The sequence below is a fragment of the Pezoporus occidentalis genome, unplaced genomic scaffold (assembly GCF_034315485.1).
Source record: "Pezoporus occidentalis ecotype Australia unplaced genomic scaffold, CSIRO_AGI_Poc_V1 ctg301, whole genome shotgun sequence".
NCBI classification, from domain to species: domain Eukaryota; kingdom Metazoa; phylum Chordata; class Aves; order Psittaciformes; family Psittacidae; genus Pezoporus; species Pezoporus occidentalis.
The window spans coordinates 238,468-254,603 of NW_026914953.1; the positions used below are offsets into that span (position 1 = coordinate 238,468).

The 16,136-nt window shown below is 57.5% G+C and overlaps 2 protein-coding genes across 5 annotated transcripts in view; one reads left to right on the forward strand and one right to left on the reverse strand.

The window, feature by feature from the left end:
* THOP1 (thimet oligopeptidase 1) overlaps positions 1 to 16,136 on the reverse strand; it is a 330,697-nt gene that overhangs the window by 172,102 nt on the left and 142,459 nt on the right. The gene's annotated exons all lie outside the window — the stretch shown is intronic.
* ARHGEF18 (Rho/Rac guanine nucleotide exchange factor 18) overlaps positions 7,153 to 16,136 on the forward strand; it is a 45,637-nt gene continuing 36,653 nt past the window's right edge. Inside the window, exons 1-7 of one of the 3 annotated variants that reach the window (XM_062627540.1) lie at positions 7,153 to 7,389; positions 11,814 to 11,950; positions 12,397 to 12,875; positions 14,437 to 14,647; positions 14,781 to 14,895; positions 15,814 to 15,871; positions 16,068 to 16,112. In XM_062627540.1, coding sequence (XP_062483524.1) covers positions 7,314 to 7,389; positions 11,814 to 11,950; positions 12,397 to 12,875; positions 14,437 to 14,647; positions 14,781 to 14,895; positions 15,814 to 15,871; positions 16,068 to 16,112 — 1,121 coding nt within the window. In that variant the 5' untranslated portion in view covers positions 7,153 to 7,313. Of the gene's footprint in view, positions 7,390 to 11,813; positions 11,951 to 12,396; positions 12,876 to 14,436; positions 14,648 to 14,780; positions 14,896 to 15,813; positions 15,872 to 16,067; positions 16,113 to 16,136 lie in introns of those variants that run through there. The other 2 variants (XM_062627533.1, XM_062627534.1) reach the window with 2 other exon arrangements.

Genomic DNA, 16,136 nt, shown 5'->3' on the forward strand with positions numbered 1-16,136 from the left:
GCTGCAGCGATCCTCACTGGGGGAATAGAAGATCTTTGCTCCATAAAAACATTGGAACCATGTATTGGGTCTAGGTTTAACTTCCACTGATACTGGTTGGCCCACTGTGGACACGCGGTTTGTGGCACTCGGGTCACTGCACTGAACCCAGCGGTGCTTTGGATCCAGTCTGCGTGTAAGGCTTATCCCAGTCATCCTTCCTCCATTGTGCCAAGGGTGAGGAAGGGCGCGTGGTGCTAGTGGTGAGGATGCTGGGTTTCCCCTGTTTGAAGACAAAAACCTAACACTAGCGGTTGCTGCTGTGGCTGGTGAGGATGGCACTCACTCGCCTATAGAATTAGGAAGAATAAGTGAGCATCACCCGGAATGCCCAGCTCTCACTGGAAAATCCTTTACTCTCCGCTGGCAGCTGACACTTTGGTCTCTATTGTTGGATGATCCTCGCCCTGGGAATGCTGAAGTCCCTACTTGGATCTTGCTGATGCCTGTTCAGAGACACTGGGGGTTGTGTACCAGTTGGGATTGCACGTGCGAGACGAAACCACCTCTGGTGCCCGGTGTTGTGGAGGGCTACATCACAGGATGGTTTGGGTTGGAAAGGACCTTCAAGCTCATGCAGTTCCAACCCCTCCCATGGGGACACCTTCCACTAGAGCAGCTTGCTCCAAGCCCCATCCAACCTGGTCTTGGGACAGAGAACTTCCCCCTCGCAGGTTCAAGCTGTGGCCTCCTTTGTGCAGCTTTGTGACAGGGAGAGCTCCCCACGTAACCAGAACTTCCCCATCTCTCCAGCCAGTGAAGCAGGAGGCACAGGAGCCCGTTCCTGTGTTCTGCTGCATCTTCACTGAGCAAACATTTGAAGCCTGAGAGGGGAGAGGTCTGCACATTGAATTCAATGGCCGCTTCCTGAGCGCCTCTCGTAAATGTGGTACTTCTCGTGCAGTACAGTGCAGCATCGTGACGCTTGGCTGCTAGGTTAGAAACGTGTCTGTCTTGGCTGCTTGTAAATACTCTGTTGTGTTGTAAAATAGAAGAGCTAATAACAAACTCTGTGCCAGCCCTGGGTTGGGAAAGGTGATAGGAACTACGACTACACCACCACGAGGTATTTTCTGTGGGTCATAAAGCAGCTGTGTTGCTGTGGAAGGGGCTGCTTTTAGGATGCTGAAGGGTACTCTTCATTTATGGGTAGTGGATCTCGTTTCTCCTGAATTTGTATTCTAGCGATGGGACACTTTGCTTCATTTTAGTATGTTGTGTATAATGTTGGTATCTCTTTTGGAAAGATCTCCAAGTCGCTTAATGTGTTCCTGACCTAACGATGATGAAGGCAGATGGGAAAAGACAGGAGCAGGAAGGGTGCTGGAGTGGTTATTCTTGAGCCTCCATTTTAGGGGAAGGAGAGAAGCCATCGAGCTCCCTCTTCACATCACTGCGATACAAAGATGGACCCTGAGGTATTCCAGGCCCCTCGCTGCGAGCAGTGATTCCTCATGCCAAGACTGGAGCCACATACGAGTCAGGAAGTACAATACCCGTGTGCCATATGAAAACCTTCCTCTCAAAGGCTGTGCTAGGTGCTCCCGTGACCCATGTGAGATGGGTTCGGAGCCTGGAGCGAGCAAGAAGCTGCAGCTGAAACCCTCTGATCCTCTCGCTGGGTCCCAGCCTCCCTGGAAGCCGGCATGTCCGTGATGGGAATCCCAAACCCTCTGCCAAGGAGCCGCTGCCCCTCGTGTGATCCTGTGCGTGCGGTCCAGGGACGGGGCTGGTGGATGGATTGGAACGGAGATGTGGTTCCATGAGACACACGGGAAACCTGAAATAAGACTCGGTTGGTATTTGTGTGAACTTCACTGAATTTGGCCTTTTTCATTGCCTTCCGCTTGGCTCGGTGTTAACTCCGCTTGGATCCTGTTGCTGTGAGAGCATTAACGCGTTCAGCCCATTCTGTTCCTCTCGCCGCGTCGCGAGCGTCGCAAGAGCGATGCCCAGTCGTACCCTTGGCTTTTGGAGGAACTCAGCTGTTCAAAAGCAGTTCTAAAGCCACCGGTTTTAGCAGACCTGCTGTCGCCCGATGCGTTATTTCCTTTTAACACCAACCTGCTTGTCCTTCTCAAAAGTAAGCACTTACCCCTGCAGTTCTGGCAGATCTCCTGCAGCACAATGCAAGCTCTGAGGGGGCAGGCAGAGAACTGGCTTTTTAAATGGTGTATAATAAAGCTGGTATTAACTCCTGCAGCCTCGGTTTGTTTGGGGGTGTTTTTTATTTGCAAGCAGCAAAACCTCCCGGTTCGGGCAGTGATTTTGGTCTGAGACCGGTTTTCCAAGCGATGGTACTGAGCAGTTCTCTTAGTCCAGACGGTTCCTATGGGAGCGGGTCCATTCGGGAGCCCCTGGGGTGGTTCTGGTACCCAAAGAGGAACCAGCGGTAGAGCTTGAACATGGGCACAGATGCTCTCGCTTTGCTGAGTCCCAGCCCCTGTTAAGTCCCAGTGTCACCAGTAAGCTTGATTACCCAAGAGATCCGAGCTGGGCTCGGCACCAAAGCTCTTCTGTTAATGCAGCATCCAGCAGCACTTCCACCATCTTCGTGTCCAAGCGCTGCTCCCAGAACTGAGTCCCATGGAAAACTGGTGGATGGAGAATTTCACAAAGGCCACTTCTCAATCTAAAAGACAAAGTTGTTTCAAAAGGAAAAGCGTTGCCTTTTGCTTTAGTTTAGGGAATGGCTTTATCCCTGCAGTACCAAAAGTGGATTGTGTTTGAGGGCTGCATGGGTGGGGGTACTGGACATCAGCTTCATCAAACACAGCCGTAAAACCCCAAACGCTTTCCGCTTGCATGCAAGACGGTTTCAGTTACGTGGTCAGTGATGCTCTGGGGCGGTTTGGGGCTGTTTTCTTCTGTTTAACCTTGCTGCTCGCACTTTGCTCTGTGCCTGTCGAAGGCTCCTGGAGACAAACAGTGTGGCAGATAGCTCTGGTTTGAACCGAAAGGATCAAGCGGGCCAGGAGCTGCTTTTCAAGGAAGACAAAAGACACAAAACCGTTCCCCCTTGATGTGTTGTTCTCGGTGTTTCCGTAGGTGAGCCAAGCAGTGACGTGTACAGGAATATGGTCGGGTATTAAGGAGAGAGAAGCCTTGCTGTGTCAGACGATTGAACAATTGAACTGTTTCTATGAACACGCTGAATAAATGATCCAGGATAACTGTTCGGTTCGTGTCTCTGTCTGTGCAGCACCGAGTGCTGCTTTACTGCACAGAAAGCATTCAGTTGGTGTCTGTATTATATATATATATACACATAGACACATCTGCCACTGGAACTCCTCTGGCCCATGGCGTGGCCTCACAGGGGGTTCCAGCAGCCTGATGCCATCGGGTGAACACTGTAAAAGGGATTCCTTCCACCTGAATCATCGAGAGCTGCATCTCTGCTGTGACATGTGGAGCTGCATGTCTGATGTGTGGAGCTGCATGTCTGCTGTGACGTGTGGAGCTGCATCTCTGACGTGATGTGGAGCTGCATCTCTGATGTGACATGTGGAGCTGCATCTCTGACGTGATGTGTGGAGCTGCATCTCTGATGTGTGGAGCTGCATCTCTGCTGTGACATGTGGAGCTGCATGTCTGATGTGTGGAGCTGCATGTCTGCTGTGATGTGTAGAGCTGCATCTCTGACGTGATGTGGAGCTGCATCTCTGATGTGACATGTGGAGCTGCATGTCTGATGTGTGGAGCTGCATCTCTGCTGTGACATGTGGAGCTGCATCTCTGATGTGACGTGTGGAGCTGCATGTCTGATGTGTGGAGCTGCATGTCTGATGTGTGGAGCTGCATCTCTGACGTAACGTGTGGAGCTGCATGTCTGATGTGTGGAGCTGCCTCTCTGATGTAACGTGTGGAGCTGCATCTCTGATGTGACGTGTGGAGCTGCATGTCTGATGTGTGGAGCTGCCTCTCTGATGTAACGTGTGGAGCTGCATCTCTGACATGATGTGTGGAGCTGCATCTCTGATGTGTGGAGCTGCATCTCTGCTGTGACGTGTGGAGCTGCATCTCTGATGTGTGGAGCTGCATCTCTGATGTGTGGAGCTGCATCTCTGCTGTGACGTGTGGAGCTGCATCTCTGATGTGTGGAGCTGCATCTCTGCCAGAACGTGTGGAGCTGCATCTCTGATGTGTGGAGCTGCATCTCTGATGTAACGTGTGGAGCCAGGCTTCCCAGCCAGGCCAGGCCCAGCTCCTGCACAGGCAGTTGGAATAGCACAAGTTGGAGAATCGGCTTCATCCTGCTCCTGCAGACAAGCACCAGGAGCCGCCTCACTTCCCACTCTGCAGCAGCCGCTCTGGAGGTGCCAAAGCTTCCTAACTTGATCTCAGTTTGTTCCATGGAGGTTCGGTTCCCTCCCTGCTCGGCTGCACCCGTGCGAGCTGGGGCTCGCTGCTGCTCTCTTCCTTCTCTCCATGTTCCAGCACTCACTTCTTGTACCTGTGCCCTTTCCATTCAGCAAAAGCCTCCAGTGTGCTCCTGCTCCTCGGGATCACCACTGCCACGTCTGCAGGAGCTGCTGACACCGCAGCCATGGAGTTGTGAGGTTTCCCTTACTACTTCCTTCCCCATGGCTCTGCCCAGCCACAGTGTGCCCTGCTCAGCTCCCAGTCCTGCTCCCAGAGCCTTGGCCCTTCATGCCTTGGCCCTCCTGATGCTCTGCCCCTGTCCAACCTGAACACCTGCAGCTCTGCCCTCAGCGGACCTGGGAATTGATTGACTCTCATGTAATAAATGCCTATAAAAGTGAGCAGCGTGGATTTCTTGTTGCAGCAAGTGCAGGGGGCTCCTCACTGCATCCCTCACCCCTGTCCCTGACAGCTTCCCGTGAGGGTTTCCTCAGCCCAGGACTGGGATGGGCAGGGAGGGAGGTGATGGTGCTGATGCCCCTGAACATGGGATGCGGCGCTGGCCCTGCTTGACTGGCTGCCCCACACGGTTTGGGCACACCAAGGAACTCAGCTGGACCCGAGCTCTTCCCTAAGCCCATCTGCAGGTCTCTGACTGTGAGAACGATGAGCAGCAACCTGGTGTTTCAAGATGTTTTGGGGCTGCTTCTTGTAGCTGAGGCTTGTTCTCTGGGCATCCAAATGGGCAACATCAAGCAGAGCCCCACAACTTGACCTCGCTGCCCTAGGTTTGCTGTTGCGGAGAGGCTGCAGAAGCTCAGCCAGCCCCTGGGCCATTGCCCCACATCCCTCTTCCAGGCTGCGGGCACAGCTCTGCTTCGGTGACCCCCCAACCCTGCCAGACGTGGGCTGTGGGGCACGGATCTCCCCATCCATCAGCCGGGACAGCCCCATCTCTGATCCCAGTGGAGCTCTTGTGCACTTCGGGGAAATGAAACCTTAATTCCTCCTTGCTCTCACGGTTCCCTCGAGCACGGGGTAATCGCTACGGCTCCGATGTGAGCGGATCCTGTCCTGACTGGGGCTTGTGCTGGGGACAGTGGGAAGGGCTTCACCGGCGATTGTGCCCCTCACTTTGGGAGCTGAAGAGCCTGTGCCTCACCTGCCCGGGTGAACGTGGCCAGCACAGGCGTTCCTGTGCTCCGCTATCGCTTCACCCCAGGTAGACTGAGACCCGCTCGGCTTTGGGGTCTCTGCTGCCCAAGCTCAGCCCCAGAGGGCAACGACAAGGGATGCGCTAAGAGGAGCCCCGAGGCCTTGCAGCCGCGGGCAGGAGCCCGTGAGCGATGGCGCAGACCCACAAGGGAGCAGGAAGCCGTTCGGGGCAGGTTCCATCTTCGCAGCCGTCGCTGGTCCTGGTGGCTCTCAGGGTTCCTGCACCGGGAGCTTTGGGTCCGCATCCCCCCGGGTGCCTCTGCAGGACCCATCCAGACCACACCAGGGCAGGAGCTGAGCCCCGGGGCTGCAGCATGAGGGAGGCGGCTGCGCTTGTGCCATCGGGAAGGGGAAGTGGTGAGAACGTGGAGCCGGAGGCCCCTGTGCCGCTTCCCCCCTGAGCCGCTGCTCCTCGCCCTGCTCCAGCACCGGGATGAGCCGGGGCCGCGGGTGCCGGTGCACCGGGACCCTGCCAGCGCGATGCCCGCAGCCGTCGGGGTAAGTGGAGCTCAACCCAACAACCCCGGGGCTGTCGCTCATCTCCCTCCAAGGCCTGGTGAGGAAGCAGCTTGTGTGGAAGCCCCCGGTGCTGGGCGCGTTCAGCCTCCTCCATGCACTGGGGAGCCTCAGCCTGCAAGGTCGGGGTTTAATCCGGTGTCCCCCAGGGAGGGGGGGGCTGAACACGCTGCGGGTGCTGCCGGTGGCTCCACGCAGCCGAAGGCTTGCAAGGACGCCTCGGTGCTGGGCACAAAGGGGTCTGGGCCCCCCAAATCCTGCTCTGAACTGCCCAGCCCAGCACCGCGCACCCTGCTTATTGTGGAGGATGAAGCAGAGGGGATGTGGGGAGGGTTTGGGGCAGGCGATGCTGTGGGGTTTGTGGCCAGGGGAGGGAAATGCTCTTCACCACCGTGCCATGGAGGTGCCTGTGGCCGTTCCCAACCTGGCTTCACCACAAGCAAGGGGTGGGGAGAAGAACCTGGAGCCAGCCTGGGCTATGGGGCTCGTGCCAATGGGGAGCAGGGGCTTGGGGACCTCAGGGTGAGGAGTCTCATCTCTTGGAGCAGTTTGGAGGTAGCTCCCACCCGCCTCCATGTGCGGGAGAGCCGGGAAGGGCTTGGGGAAGGGCCCTTGCCAGGGGATGGGGACGTGCTGAGAGCTGCAGGACGTGAGCTGATGGGGATGAGCAGGGTCCCGTGCCTTCCCTCGCGGAGGCTCTGCAATGGCGCTTGATGCCAGAGGTGCAAATATCAAGTCCTCTGTGTTGAAGGTGAAGGCGATGCCCCTGCAGATCTGGTGCTGGCTTGGCAGGCTGAGAGCTGAGAGGCATGAATGGAGCAGGGAGGCCTTGCCGGAGAGGGGAAGGAGGTGATGGGGAACGCAGCTCGTGTTCTGCTTCTGTCCAACAGCCTCCAGCAGCGTTCAGGGCTTGCTTTGTGCCACGGGGCCACTCGTGTCCCCCCCAGCCCTGCTGCGGGGAGCCGCTGACGCAGGTGGGAACGCCAGGGACCAGGAATTCCTCCCTGGCCCCAGCTCCCATCAGCTGATGCTTCTGACAAAACACTTGGCTCCTGCGCTCCCCCCTTGGCAGCCCCTGGGCTGCCGCCTGCAGCGCTGCCTTAGACCTCACCGAGCTCTCCGCCGCGCTCTGAGCTCTCGCCTCCTGCCCGGGGTTACCCCTTGCTCGGGGCTCCCAGATGTCAGGCTCGGTGCTCAACCACTCCTGGCCGTCGTTCTCGAAGCGCTGGAAGAAGAGGTGGTCCTTTAAGAGAGGTAACGGCCTCGTGCGTGGGGAGCTGGGCTGCTGCAGGAGAGCCTGGCCCCAGCAAGAGGGCTGGGGTCCCCCGGCAGAGCGCGGCCGTGGGTGCACCCCTCTCTTTAGGGAGCACTGCTTGGGTGTTGGTTAACGCTTTTCCTGCCGTTTCGTCGTCTTGTCGAGGCAAAGAAAGGCTTTGAGGAGCCGGGTAATGGGTTAAACATCGGCCTCCTGGTTTTGTAATACAACTGGCTCCGTTGCTGCCAGCAAGCCGGAGGTGCCGGTGCCTGCAGCTGCCCAGCGAGGGCTGAGCCTTGTGTTGAGTTTGGTGCTTGAGCAGATGCTGGGGACAAGATTCCTCCAGCCCCTTGAGCAGAGCCCTGCGTTTGCAGCGCAGCCCCAGCTGAGGGGTTTGCGTGGCACTGCTTGAGCATCGCTGGGCAGGGCAGCAGGGATGGGGAATGCCAGCAGGGGTGTGAATTCAGTCCCAGTGCAGTGCCCTGACTTGGGAAGAGCGGCTTGAGAGCCCTGGGAAGATGTTTGCAGTCCTGGAGGACGTGGACGCTGCTGTCCCTGCCTGCAAACACTGCCCTCAGGCTGGTGCCTTTGGGTACCTTCATCTGTGGCGTTAGATCTCTTGATGCTCTTTATCCTTCGTTAAATTCACACCCCAAAGCTGTCTTCCGATATGGATGTGCAGGAGACCCAGATCCGAAATGAACGGTCAAAGGAAGGCTCATTCAGAGCAGGAGGCAGGGGCTCAGTTCCCCATAGCCCTGCTGGGGCATCCCAGTGCCGTGCTGGGGTTGTGAGGGGCAGGCTCAGGTGAGCCAGTCTCTAATGCATGAGCCAGCCTCACAGTGCTGGCAGGCACTGAGTGCTTCAAGGGTGTTTCGGTGGAGCCCTCTCCCCCTCCGCCTGCTCGCAGAGCAGTTTGTGCCCCTGGGGTTTGTGCTGCCCAGTGCCTTGGAGGGCATCAGAGGGGCTCAGAACCACTCTCATCCTCACCGGGCCCCTGCTCTCCTTCCTCTGCCCTTCGTGCCCCAAAGCCCGGCCCCGCTCGCAGCGATAAGGCAGCCGCTCGAGCGCAGGGTGTGAAGCGCTGGGCACCTTTATCTGCTCCCCTCCTCCCTCCGGAGCCAGCCCCACCGCTGCCACCCTCCTGCGCAGTGGGGCCCACGGCGGGACCGCTCCGCATCCGCTTCTGGTGCCTGCGTTACAGAGGTGGTGCCCATGGCCCCCGGTACCCGGCAGGGTGGGAGGTGAAGGGCAGCGGGTGCAGGGCCAGGAGGAGCTGGAACCGGTTGTGTTTCTTGCCAGCGATGCTCTCTGTGGTTTCCCAACGGCCTCTACCCCCCATTGCCAGGAAATGCCCTCACACCCCGGTCCTTCCTTCCTCTTGGGATTGCTTTCACGTAGCAGACCCGAGCGGTGCCTTTGTCCCGCCACGTTTGGGGTGGCCTTTCCCCCATGGGCACGCAGGGTGCTTTGATGTTTGGATTTGGTGAGCAGCTCGCATCCCTGTTTCCTCTGATGTTCCCTCTGCCAGCAGCAGCCAGGCTCCAGGGGCACCCTGCAGCGCCCTGCACCGAGCCCACTGAGGCTGGGCCACCGCTTGTGCCAGCACTGGGTGCATTGATGCTTCTCCTGCCAGGACCGCCATGGGCGCATCCCCAGTGACCAGCCTGTCCAAGGGGAATCAGGCGGTTGCAGGAGGGAGGTTTTGACTGCAGGTCCCAATTGGAAGTGTTCCGTTTCAGGTCCCTGTGCTCCAGTTGCAGCAGCACAGAAGTTTCCTTCCTTGGGACAAACCAGCTCGGGGGGGGGGGGCAGATCCCAATCTCCCCACAGCATCACAGCCCCTGAGGCTGGTCCCATTGCTGGTGCCTCTCACTGCTCCCTTCCTCCCTCCCCACATAGGAGCCCAGCCATCACGTTTTGCCTGCAGGGAAGCCCTGGCAAAGAGCAGCAGAGCCCCCCTTGTGCACAGGGACCGCTGCTTCCTCCCAGCTCTGCCCTGGGAATTCCTGTGCTGAGGCTGCTCCCTGCAGCAATAACCTTTTATGGTTCCCGGCCAGAGGCGAATTAAGCAACTGCAATACCTAATCTGCTTCGTGTCCTCCCCAAGCAAACAGCATCTGCTCTCGGAAGGGTCATTTCACCATCCCAGCTCCAGTGACGGTGACTGCTGCCAGCGCCTGGGCAGCTGAGGTGCCCCGTCCCCTTCACCACCGCATCGTGGGTCGATGGAGCATGGGTGCAGTTTGCCTTCCTACATGGGCGACCACCTTGATCTTAGGGATGTTCAGAGCCCCCCCTTCCTCCCTGTGCGTGTCCTTCCTTGCTCACCGCGCCAGCACCTGATGCCTGAACGTGTTTTGCCCCTGCAGCAGCATCCCCTCAGCTCAGCTCTCCCGGTGGTGCCAGCCCAGCATCATCCGGCGGAGGTGTCGGACGCAGGGAGCCCTGAAGCGTCCCCTCTGGTGCTCGCACATTGCCTAAAATGGTCTCCCCATGGCTGGAGCCCCGCGTGCTCCTCGTGCTGCCTCCCTGCTCCCCGGAGCCCGGCTGCGCATCTCGTTTGTCGCTGTTGCACCGCGGTGTCTGAAGCCTCCGGGCAGGACCGAAGTCCTTTGGTGGGCCTGGAGGGGGTCTGCTGCCTGCAGCCGATGCCTTGGCCGGCTCCTGAGCACAGGGAATGTTTTCCAGGCCTCCAAAGAGCTGACTCTGGTCCAGGGATCCAGTTCCGAGCTGCAGCCTGGAGCCCGGTGCAGGCCCAGAGCAGCCCTGGCAGGATGCTTGGATCCTGCTTGGGAGGAAAAAGCTCTTTGGCTCAGCTAAAGCCCAGGTCAGGGCTCTGGCTGCTGCCTCCCAGCTCTTTGATGCCTTCTCTGTGGGCAGTTGCTGCTGCAGGGGATGCTGAGAGCAGGGAATCTCCTTTTCCTTCCTTCCCTGGGTCTGCTCTACCTTAGCCTTCATCCCAGGCTGCTTTGGGGGGCTCTCAGTGGCTTTTCCTGCCCGCTGACACCTTTGCCTGGTGTTTCCCACAAGCTCCTGCCAAAACCTCTGCTGCTTCACATGTGTGTTCGCTCCAAGATGCTGATTTTTGATCACAAGCCGAAGCGAGGCAATGCAGGGGCATCTGTGGAAAGCAAAAGGTGCTGCTCAATAGTCTGCCCATTGAGCATTCTGGATGTGGCTCAAGGACATCCCGAGCATGAATTTGTCTCTCCATGAACAATGCCTTGTGAAGTGGATTCTCCAACCTTGCCGGAGAGCCTGTTTCAAACTTCCCCTGCTCTTAGAGCTCAAAACCCCTTCCTTAAAGTAGTGCTTTCACAGACGCTTGCTTTCTCTATTATTCATAGACCCCCATTATTCGTAGACCCCCAAGGAGCATTTAAACACCCCAAATGCTCCTTGAAACCCAAACCCTGGCACAATCCAAGGAACAAACCTCCAAACCCTCCCGCACGTTCGCTGCTGCCTTCTTCGAGCTGGCACCGGGCAGTTCCTGGCTGCATCGCACAGCACTAAACCCCATGGCAGGATGCGAGGTGTCCAAGAGTGTGGTTTCCAACAGCATCTTCCTCGTGTTCATGGGTTTATACCTGGCTTTCCTGGAGCATGATGGCTTTCTAGCAGTTTCTTGCTGATACACTTGCTCCCAGCCTCTTGCTATTGTTCTCTGTATCTTCAGAGACCCACGCCTGGTGCTTTGGCCAACAGCCTGGCTGTTGTCCATCCGCCTCAGCTCTGTGTATCCCGAAGGACTCAAAGGCCTCCTTGAGCCATGCGATGCCTTAGAGATCGTGGCTCAGGTTTACCGTGTGTCTCGTTCCATCGCAGTGCGCCTCAGGCAGCTGGACCACGAGGCAGGTCCAGACCTTTGTTTGCTTCTCAGTGGGTTATCAGATGGTGTACGGCACACTCAGGTTCCCACTCCTGTGGGGGGAACATCCACATGAGTGAGCGGCACCAGGAGAATGATGTGCTCGCACTATGGTGTCACGCTCACGTGGCTCCAATCTGGCCTCCCAGAGCAGCATCCTTTATTCCTTACAGGTGAAAATCAAATCGCTGTCAGTATTTTTACTCATAGATTTCAATGTCAAGAACAGCCCAAACCAGTGTTTTGAACAATGTGTTCAAGAAGGGGCTTAGCTCTTCTCTTTCACTGTACTCTGCAGTACAGGACATGCTGCAAGGGGCTGGCTGGGATGCTGCAAGCCCGGATTGAGGGATGATGCTTGGGAATCCCTGCACCAGATCCCTGCACAGTCAAGGCTGCCGCGGTCCTGAGGTTGCCTGGCAATGCCTGTCTGCGAGGGGCAGGGGAACAGAGGGCATGTGGAGCATTTCAGTGCTGCCCAATGTCACCCGTGGGTGCCTGATCCCACATCCCTCCCGGCTGCCTGCTGGGGCCTTCTGTGTCTTGCAGGGTCTGACTGCAAGCCATGCTTACGGGAATTCACTGACCGCAGCACCCCTCCTTTGGAGAGTCACAGCCCCAAAAGCTTCCTCCCCTCCCTGACTGCCGAGGATGACACCTTCTGCACCAGCATGGCTGAAGAAAAGGCAAGTGTCCCCTTCCCTTCTGCTGCCTCAGTGCGAGGGTCAGCAAACTGCATGGGCATATTCGGAGTGGTGGAGTACGGACGGGGGAAAGGAATCGATCCAGATTATCAAGCAATACAAGGTTACATTGCTTTTGCTGCCGGGGAAAACCATACCCATGTGCTTCCTATTGGTGCTGGGGGGAAGCTCGGGGTCTGGAGGCAAACTCCACACGCTCCTGTAGCAAAGCGAGCTGGTGGGGCTGGGCCAGGTTTGGCTGCGAGGTGCAGTGGGGAAGCGCTGCTATTAGAAAGCCTGCTTGGAGAAACCCAGCTGCAGGCCTGGCCCTGCTGCTTGTGCATGCTGCTTGCCATGAGAAGGGAAAGAGAAGCAGCTCTAGCTTGGTGTCCCCTTCGCATCCTCCTGCATCCCTGCATCTGAGCGCTAAGCTGGCACTGGCTTTGCAGGAGGACTCCTCTTCCACAGAGCTGGATGTCCCCGCAGCGGACTCGCACAGCAGCACTGAGGACCTGCTCTCAGACTCGGCGCTCCATGGCACGGAGTATTACAGAGACCTGGGGCTCCTGAGCCCGCCGATCGCCAGCACAGCACCAGCAGCACAGCCAGAACAAGCAACCCGGGCTCTGCCTGCCCTCAGCCTCCTGGAAGAGGGACCAGTGGCCGTGGATGTTGCTTTTTCCAACCCCGTTTCGTGCTCCGTGCGTTACGGTGAGGCTGACTGCCGCTTTCTCCACAAAGGCCACCTCTGGCCCTGTGCAGCGCTGCCAGAAGATGGTCCCAGCACTTCGCAGGGTCCTGCAGAGCCAGACAAGGAGCTGGAGCTGCAGGAGGCCGAGGAATCCTTCCCTACGCTGGTGAGATCCATGTCGACCTCTCGGAGGCACAGCTGGGAGAGCCCTGTATCACCCGTGGACTGCAAGCGCAGGTACAGCAGCACCGCGAGCAGGATTGGAGACGTGTGGTCCGGTGATGCTGTGGGAGGCTGGAATGATCGCATTGCTCTGGGCTCCAGCTGCTGCTGGGTGGTCTCCATCACTGTGAGCATCCGCCAGAGCAGCTATACATCTACTGCTCACGTTGGGTGGGATGGGAGGAACAGATGCTAAGGAAGCAAGAGGCTTTAATGTCTCCTTGGCAGCAGGAAGACCCCTTTTCCCGGTCCTTGGGTGGGAAAAGGATCTCTCATTTGGGGAGAGCTCAGTTCAGTCTGGAGGGAACCTTGAACGGCATCGGCCACCCTGATGCTCCCCATCCTCTGGCTCCAAGGGAACTCTGCCCATCCCAGAGGGATTAAGAGAGCTCTTACAAACCCTTGTTCTTGTCCGTGACTCGCCCTGGGGGGGGTCTGTGCCTGCAATCACCGCGGTCTCCTCTGGCCTCCACGTGGCCGCAGGGATTGGGCTTTGTAGCACGATGCTGAGCGCTGGCTGGGAGCAGTTTCCAGGCCTGGCATCGCTGCTGTCCTGTGCTCCTGCCACACCGGTGCCTTGGGCTCCAGGTTCCCACAGGGATGCTTCCCCTGCTGACAAACGTATTGATCCGCCGATGGCTGGAGTCAGGTGCAAGCCAGCAAGGGCTATTTTTATGTCTCCTCCTTATAAGGCACCCTAAAATCAACTCATCCTGAGATCCTGGCAGTTCTTTATCAAGCCCACAGGCGGGTTCTCAGACCTCGTGTTGCTCATTCACAGTGTATGCTGTGTAACAGGCGCAGGAGCAACGGCGGCACAGAGCGGCTGTGGCTGTCAGGGGGTTCAGTCCCCTCGCTGGGTGCTTAAACACAAGTGAGCACGGGGCCAGGGAAGGGGAACACTCCCCATGTCCCCTAAGCAAACGCTTCCTGAAGGCTGTCTCTGGCAGCAGGGATGAAGCAGCAGTGATCTGCAGACACAACCCATGCACACAGTAAGATTTTCCACTGGGCTCTATGCATCCTTGCGCTCCAGTGTTGTTGGCACTGGAACAGCACTTGGCATCCAGGAAACTGTGGGCCACTGGGGGAGCTGGTCCACCCCTTCCTTCCCAGAAGAGGATTTCTTTTCCCTTCCTCGAAGCTGGGCCCCGGTGGGAGCAGGGGCTGTGATGTGATGCCCCAGTGATCTGATGGATGACAACATCTGCCATTTCTGAAGGCCCAGAGGGACTTGCTTGGGGCTGCAGCTAACGGGGCAGCAGCTATCAGGCAGGCTGCTGTCTCAGGGGTTGCTAAGAGAGCAGGGAGAGCCATCCAGCACCAAACATCCCTGCTGACGATGGAGCTCATAGCAGCCACAGAAGCCGTTTTGAACAGGCTCAGGTCTTGGTGTCCAGGCTGATGCTTCCTGGTGCGGGCTTCTCCTTTGTGCGCCTGCTGTGGTGACCCTCCTTGTCCCAGTTGCATGAGCTCCTCAATGGCCAGCCAAGGCTAGGACATTGCAAGGGCCCTGCCATGCCCAAAACAAGGGACTGGCTCTGCTAAAGTGGCTTGTTTCTCTTTCCTGGATTAGGTTCAGCCTGGATGCCACAGAGATGGGCAGTGACGCAGAGCAGGAGGACATGGAGAAGGGGACCCCGTCCTGCCCGCAGCCTCATGTGTCCCTTCAGCCGCCCAAAGGGGAACTGGAAGCCTGGAGCAGCAGCAGGGGTAGCACGGTGATCAAAGTGGAGATAGAACCACTGCACCTGAGCCCCACGGCCAGCCCTGGCTTGGAGGAGGTGGTGAGTGTGCGAGGGCTGCGTGCGCTGAAGCCGGCATTCCCAGCCTTGCCCCTTGCCAGCCGTGCCGAGCCCCAGTGGAGGTTCCCGTGGGGCACAAAGCACCAAGGGCATCCTTGACTTTTTCCTTCTCCAGGAATGCGGCAGCAGCAGGAAGAGACTGAGGTCAAAGTCTGTCCCATCAGCCGCTGAGGCGGCTGTCTCCCTGCAGACACCTCGCAGCCTCAACCCTCCTCTTCCAGCTGCGGAAGGTCGGTATAGGCTATAGGTACTGCATTAAATGAGGGCTTGTGATGAAGATTAAAACCTGGAGATGGAGCCTCTGCAAGCCTGCACTTCCTCACCCTCCCCTTCTACAGGGTCCCAGCAGCTCCTGAAACAAGGCCAAGCTGACTTTGAATCTGATCCTGGCTTACAGGACAGCCCAAGCTTAGACGTGCATATCCCCAGCGACACATTGCCCTGCAACCTCTCTCTGGCTGGTGTCTTGATCACTCCCGACTCGCACAAGGCAAAGATGCTTTCCTAGGCACAAAAGGCACTGCTTCATCTGCCCAGGTTTAAATGTGCCCTTTCTTCTGTGCCCCAAAGAATGGGGCAAACGTGGTCTCTGCACAAGGCCCCTTCTTCCAGCGGTGCCCTTACCTAACCCACCGTGCACAGCTGGCAGGGACAGGCTTCGGGACAAGGCTGTCGGCTTCTGCTTTCTGCACTGGAAGCTGAAAAGCCGTAGGCAAACAGAGGCACCTTTGCTCCTGTAAACTGCATTTTGGCCTTCTCTGTGCTGCTGGAATCCGTTCACCCGTGAGGAGCCCCAGAGCAAAGTGCTGAGACTTGTTAAGAGCCTGGGAAGTGGAGGGGAAGCTGTCACGGGGAGGGTCTCTGGGGTGGCACCAGCTCCTACCCCCTAGCAGCAAGCAGGGTCCTCGGAGGTTTATGTAATACAGACTGCAGAAGGCAGGGGTAACACAGGAAAGTGATGCAGCCTTTGCCACCCTCACAGATGAGCAGTGCAGCCTTTCCCTCCCTAACTGCTCCCATCACTTCTCCCTCCCCACTAAAGGCAGAGTGGGAGCTCAGCAAGATTAATGGGGTCCAGTGACATAGCTTGCAACACGGTGCAAAGAAAGGCAAACCAGGATCCCTGATGAGAGTGTTTTGTGTTCCAGCTCTTCAGCCCCCTGCCCTGGAGATGCTGGAGAAGGACCACGTGTCCCCAGACCATGTGTAGGTATCGTTAGTCCTGGTTGTCTTGAGTATATCTGAGCTACTGGAGATGCAATAGCAAAGGAGATCCCGCTCCATGCTGGGGCACAGCTGAGGAGTTGGTCATAAAGCAGCACCTGATGATTTGTGGAGTGCAGCATGTCTTTGCAAGGACATTTTCTAACCCCTTGCTTTTCTTTTGCCCCATCCTTGGTAGGCTAATTGTCCAGCAGGTACTTCAGGAGCTGAAATATTACCATGGGTAAGTGTGGCTGGGAGAGGGATA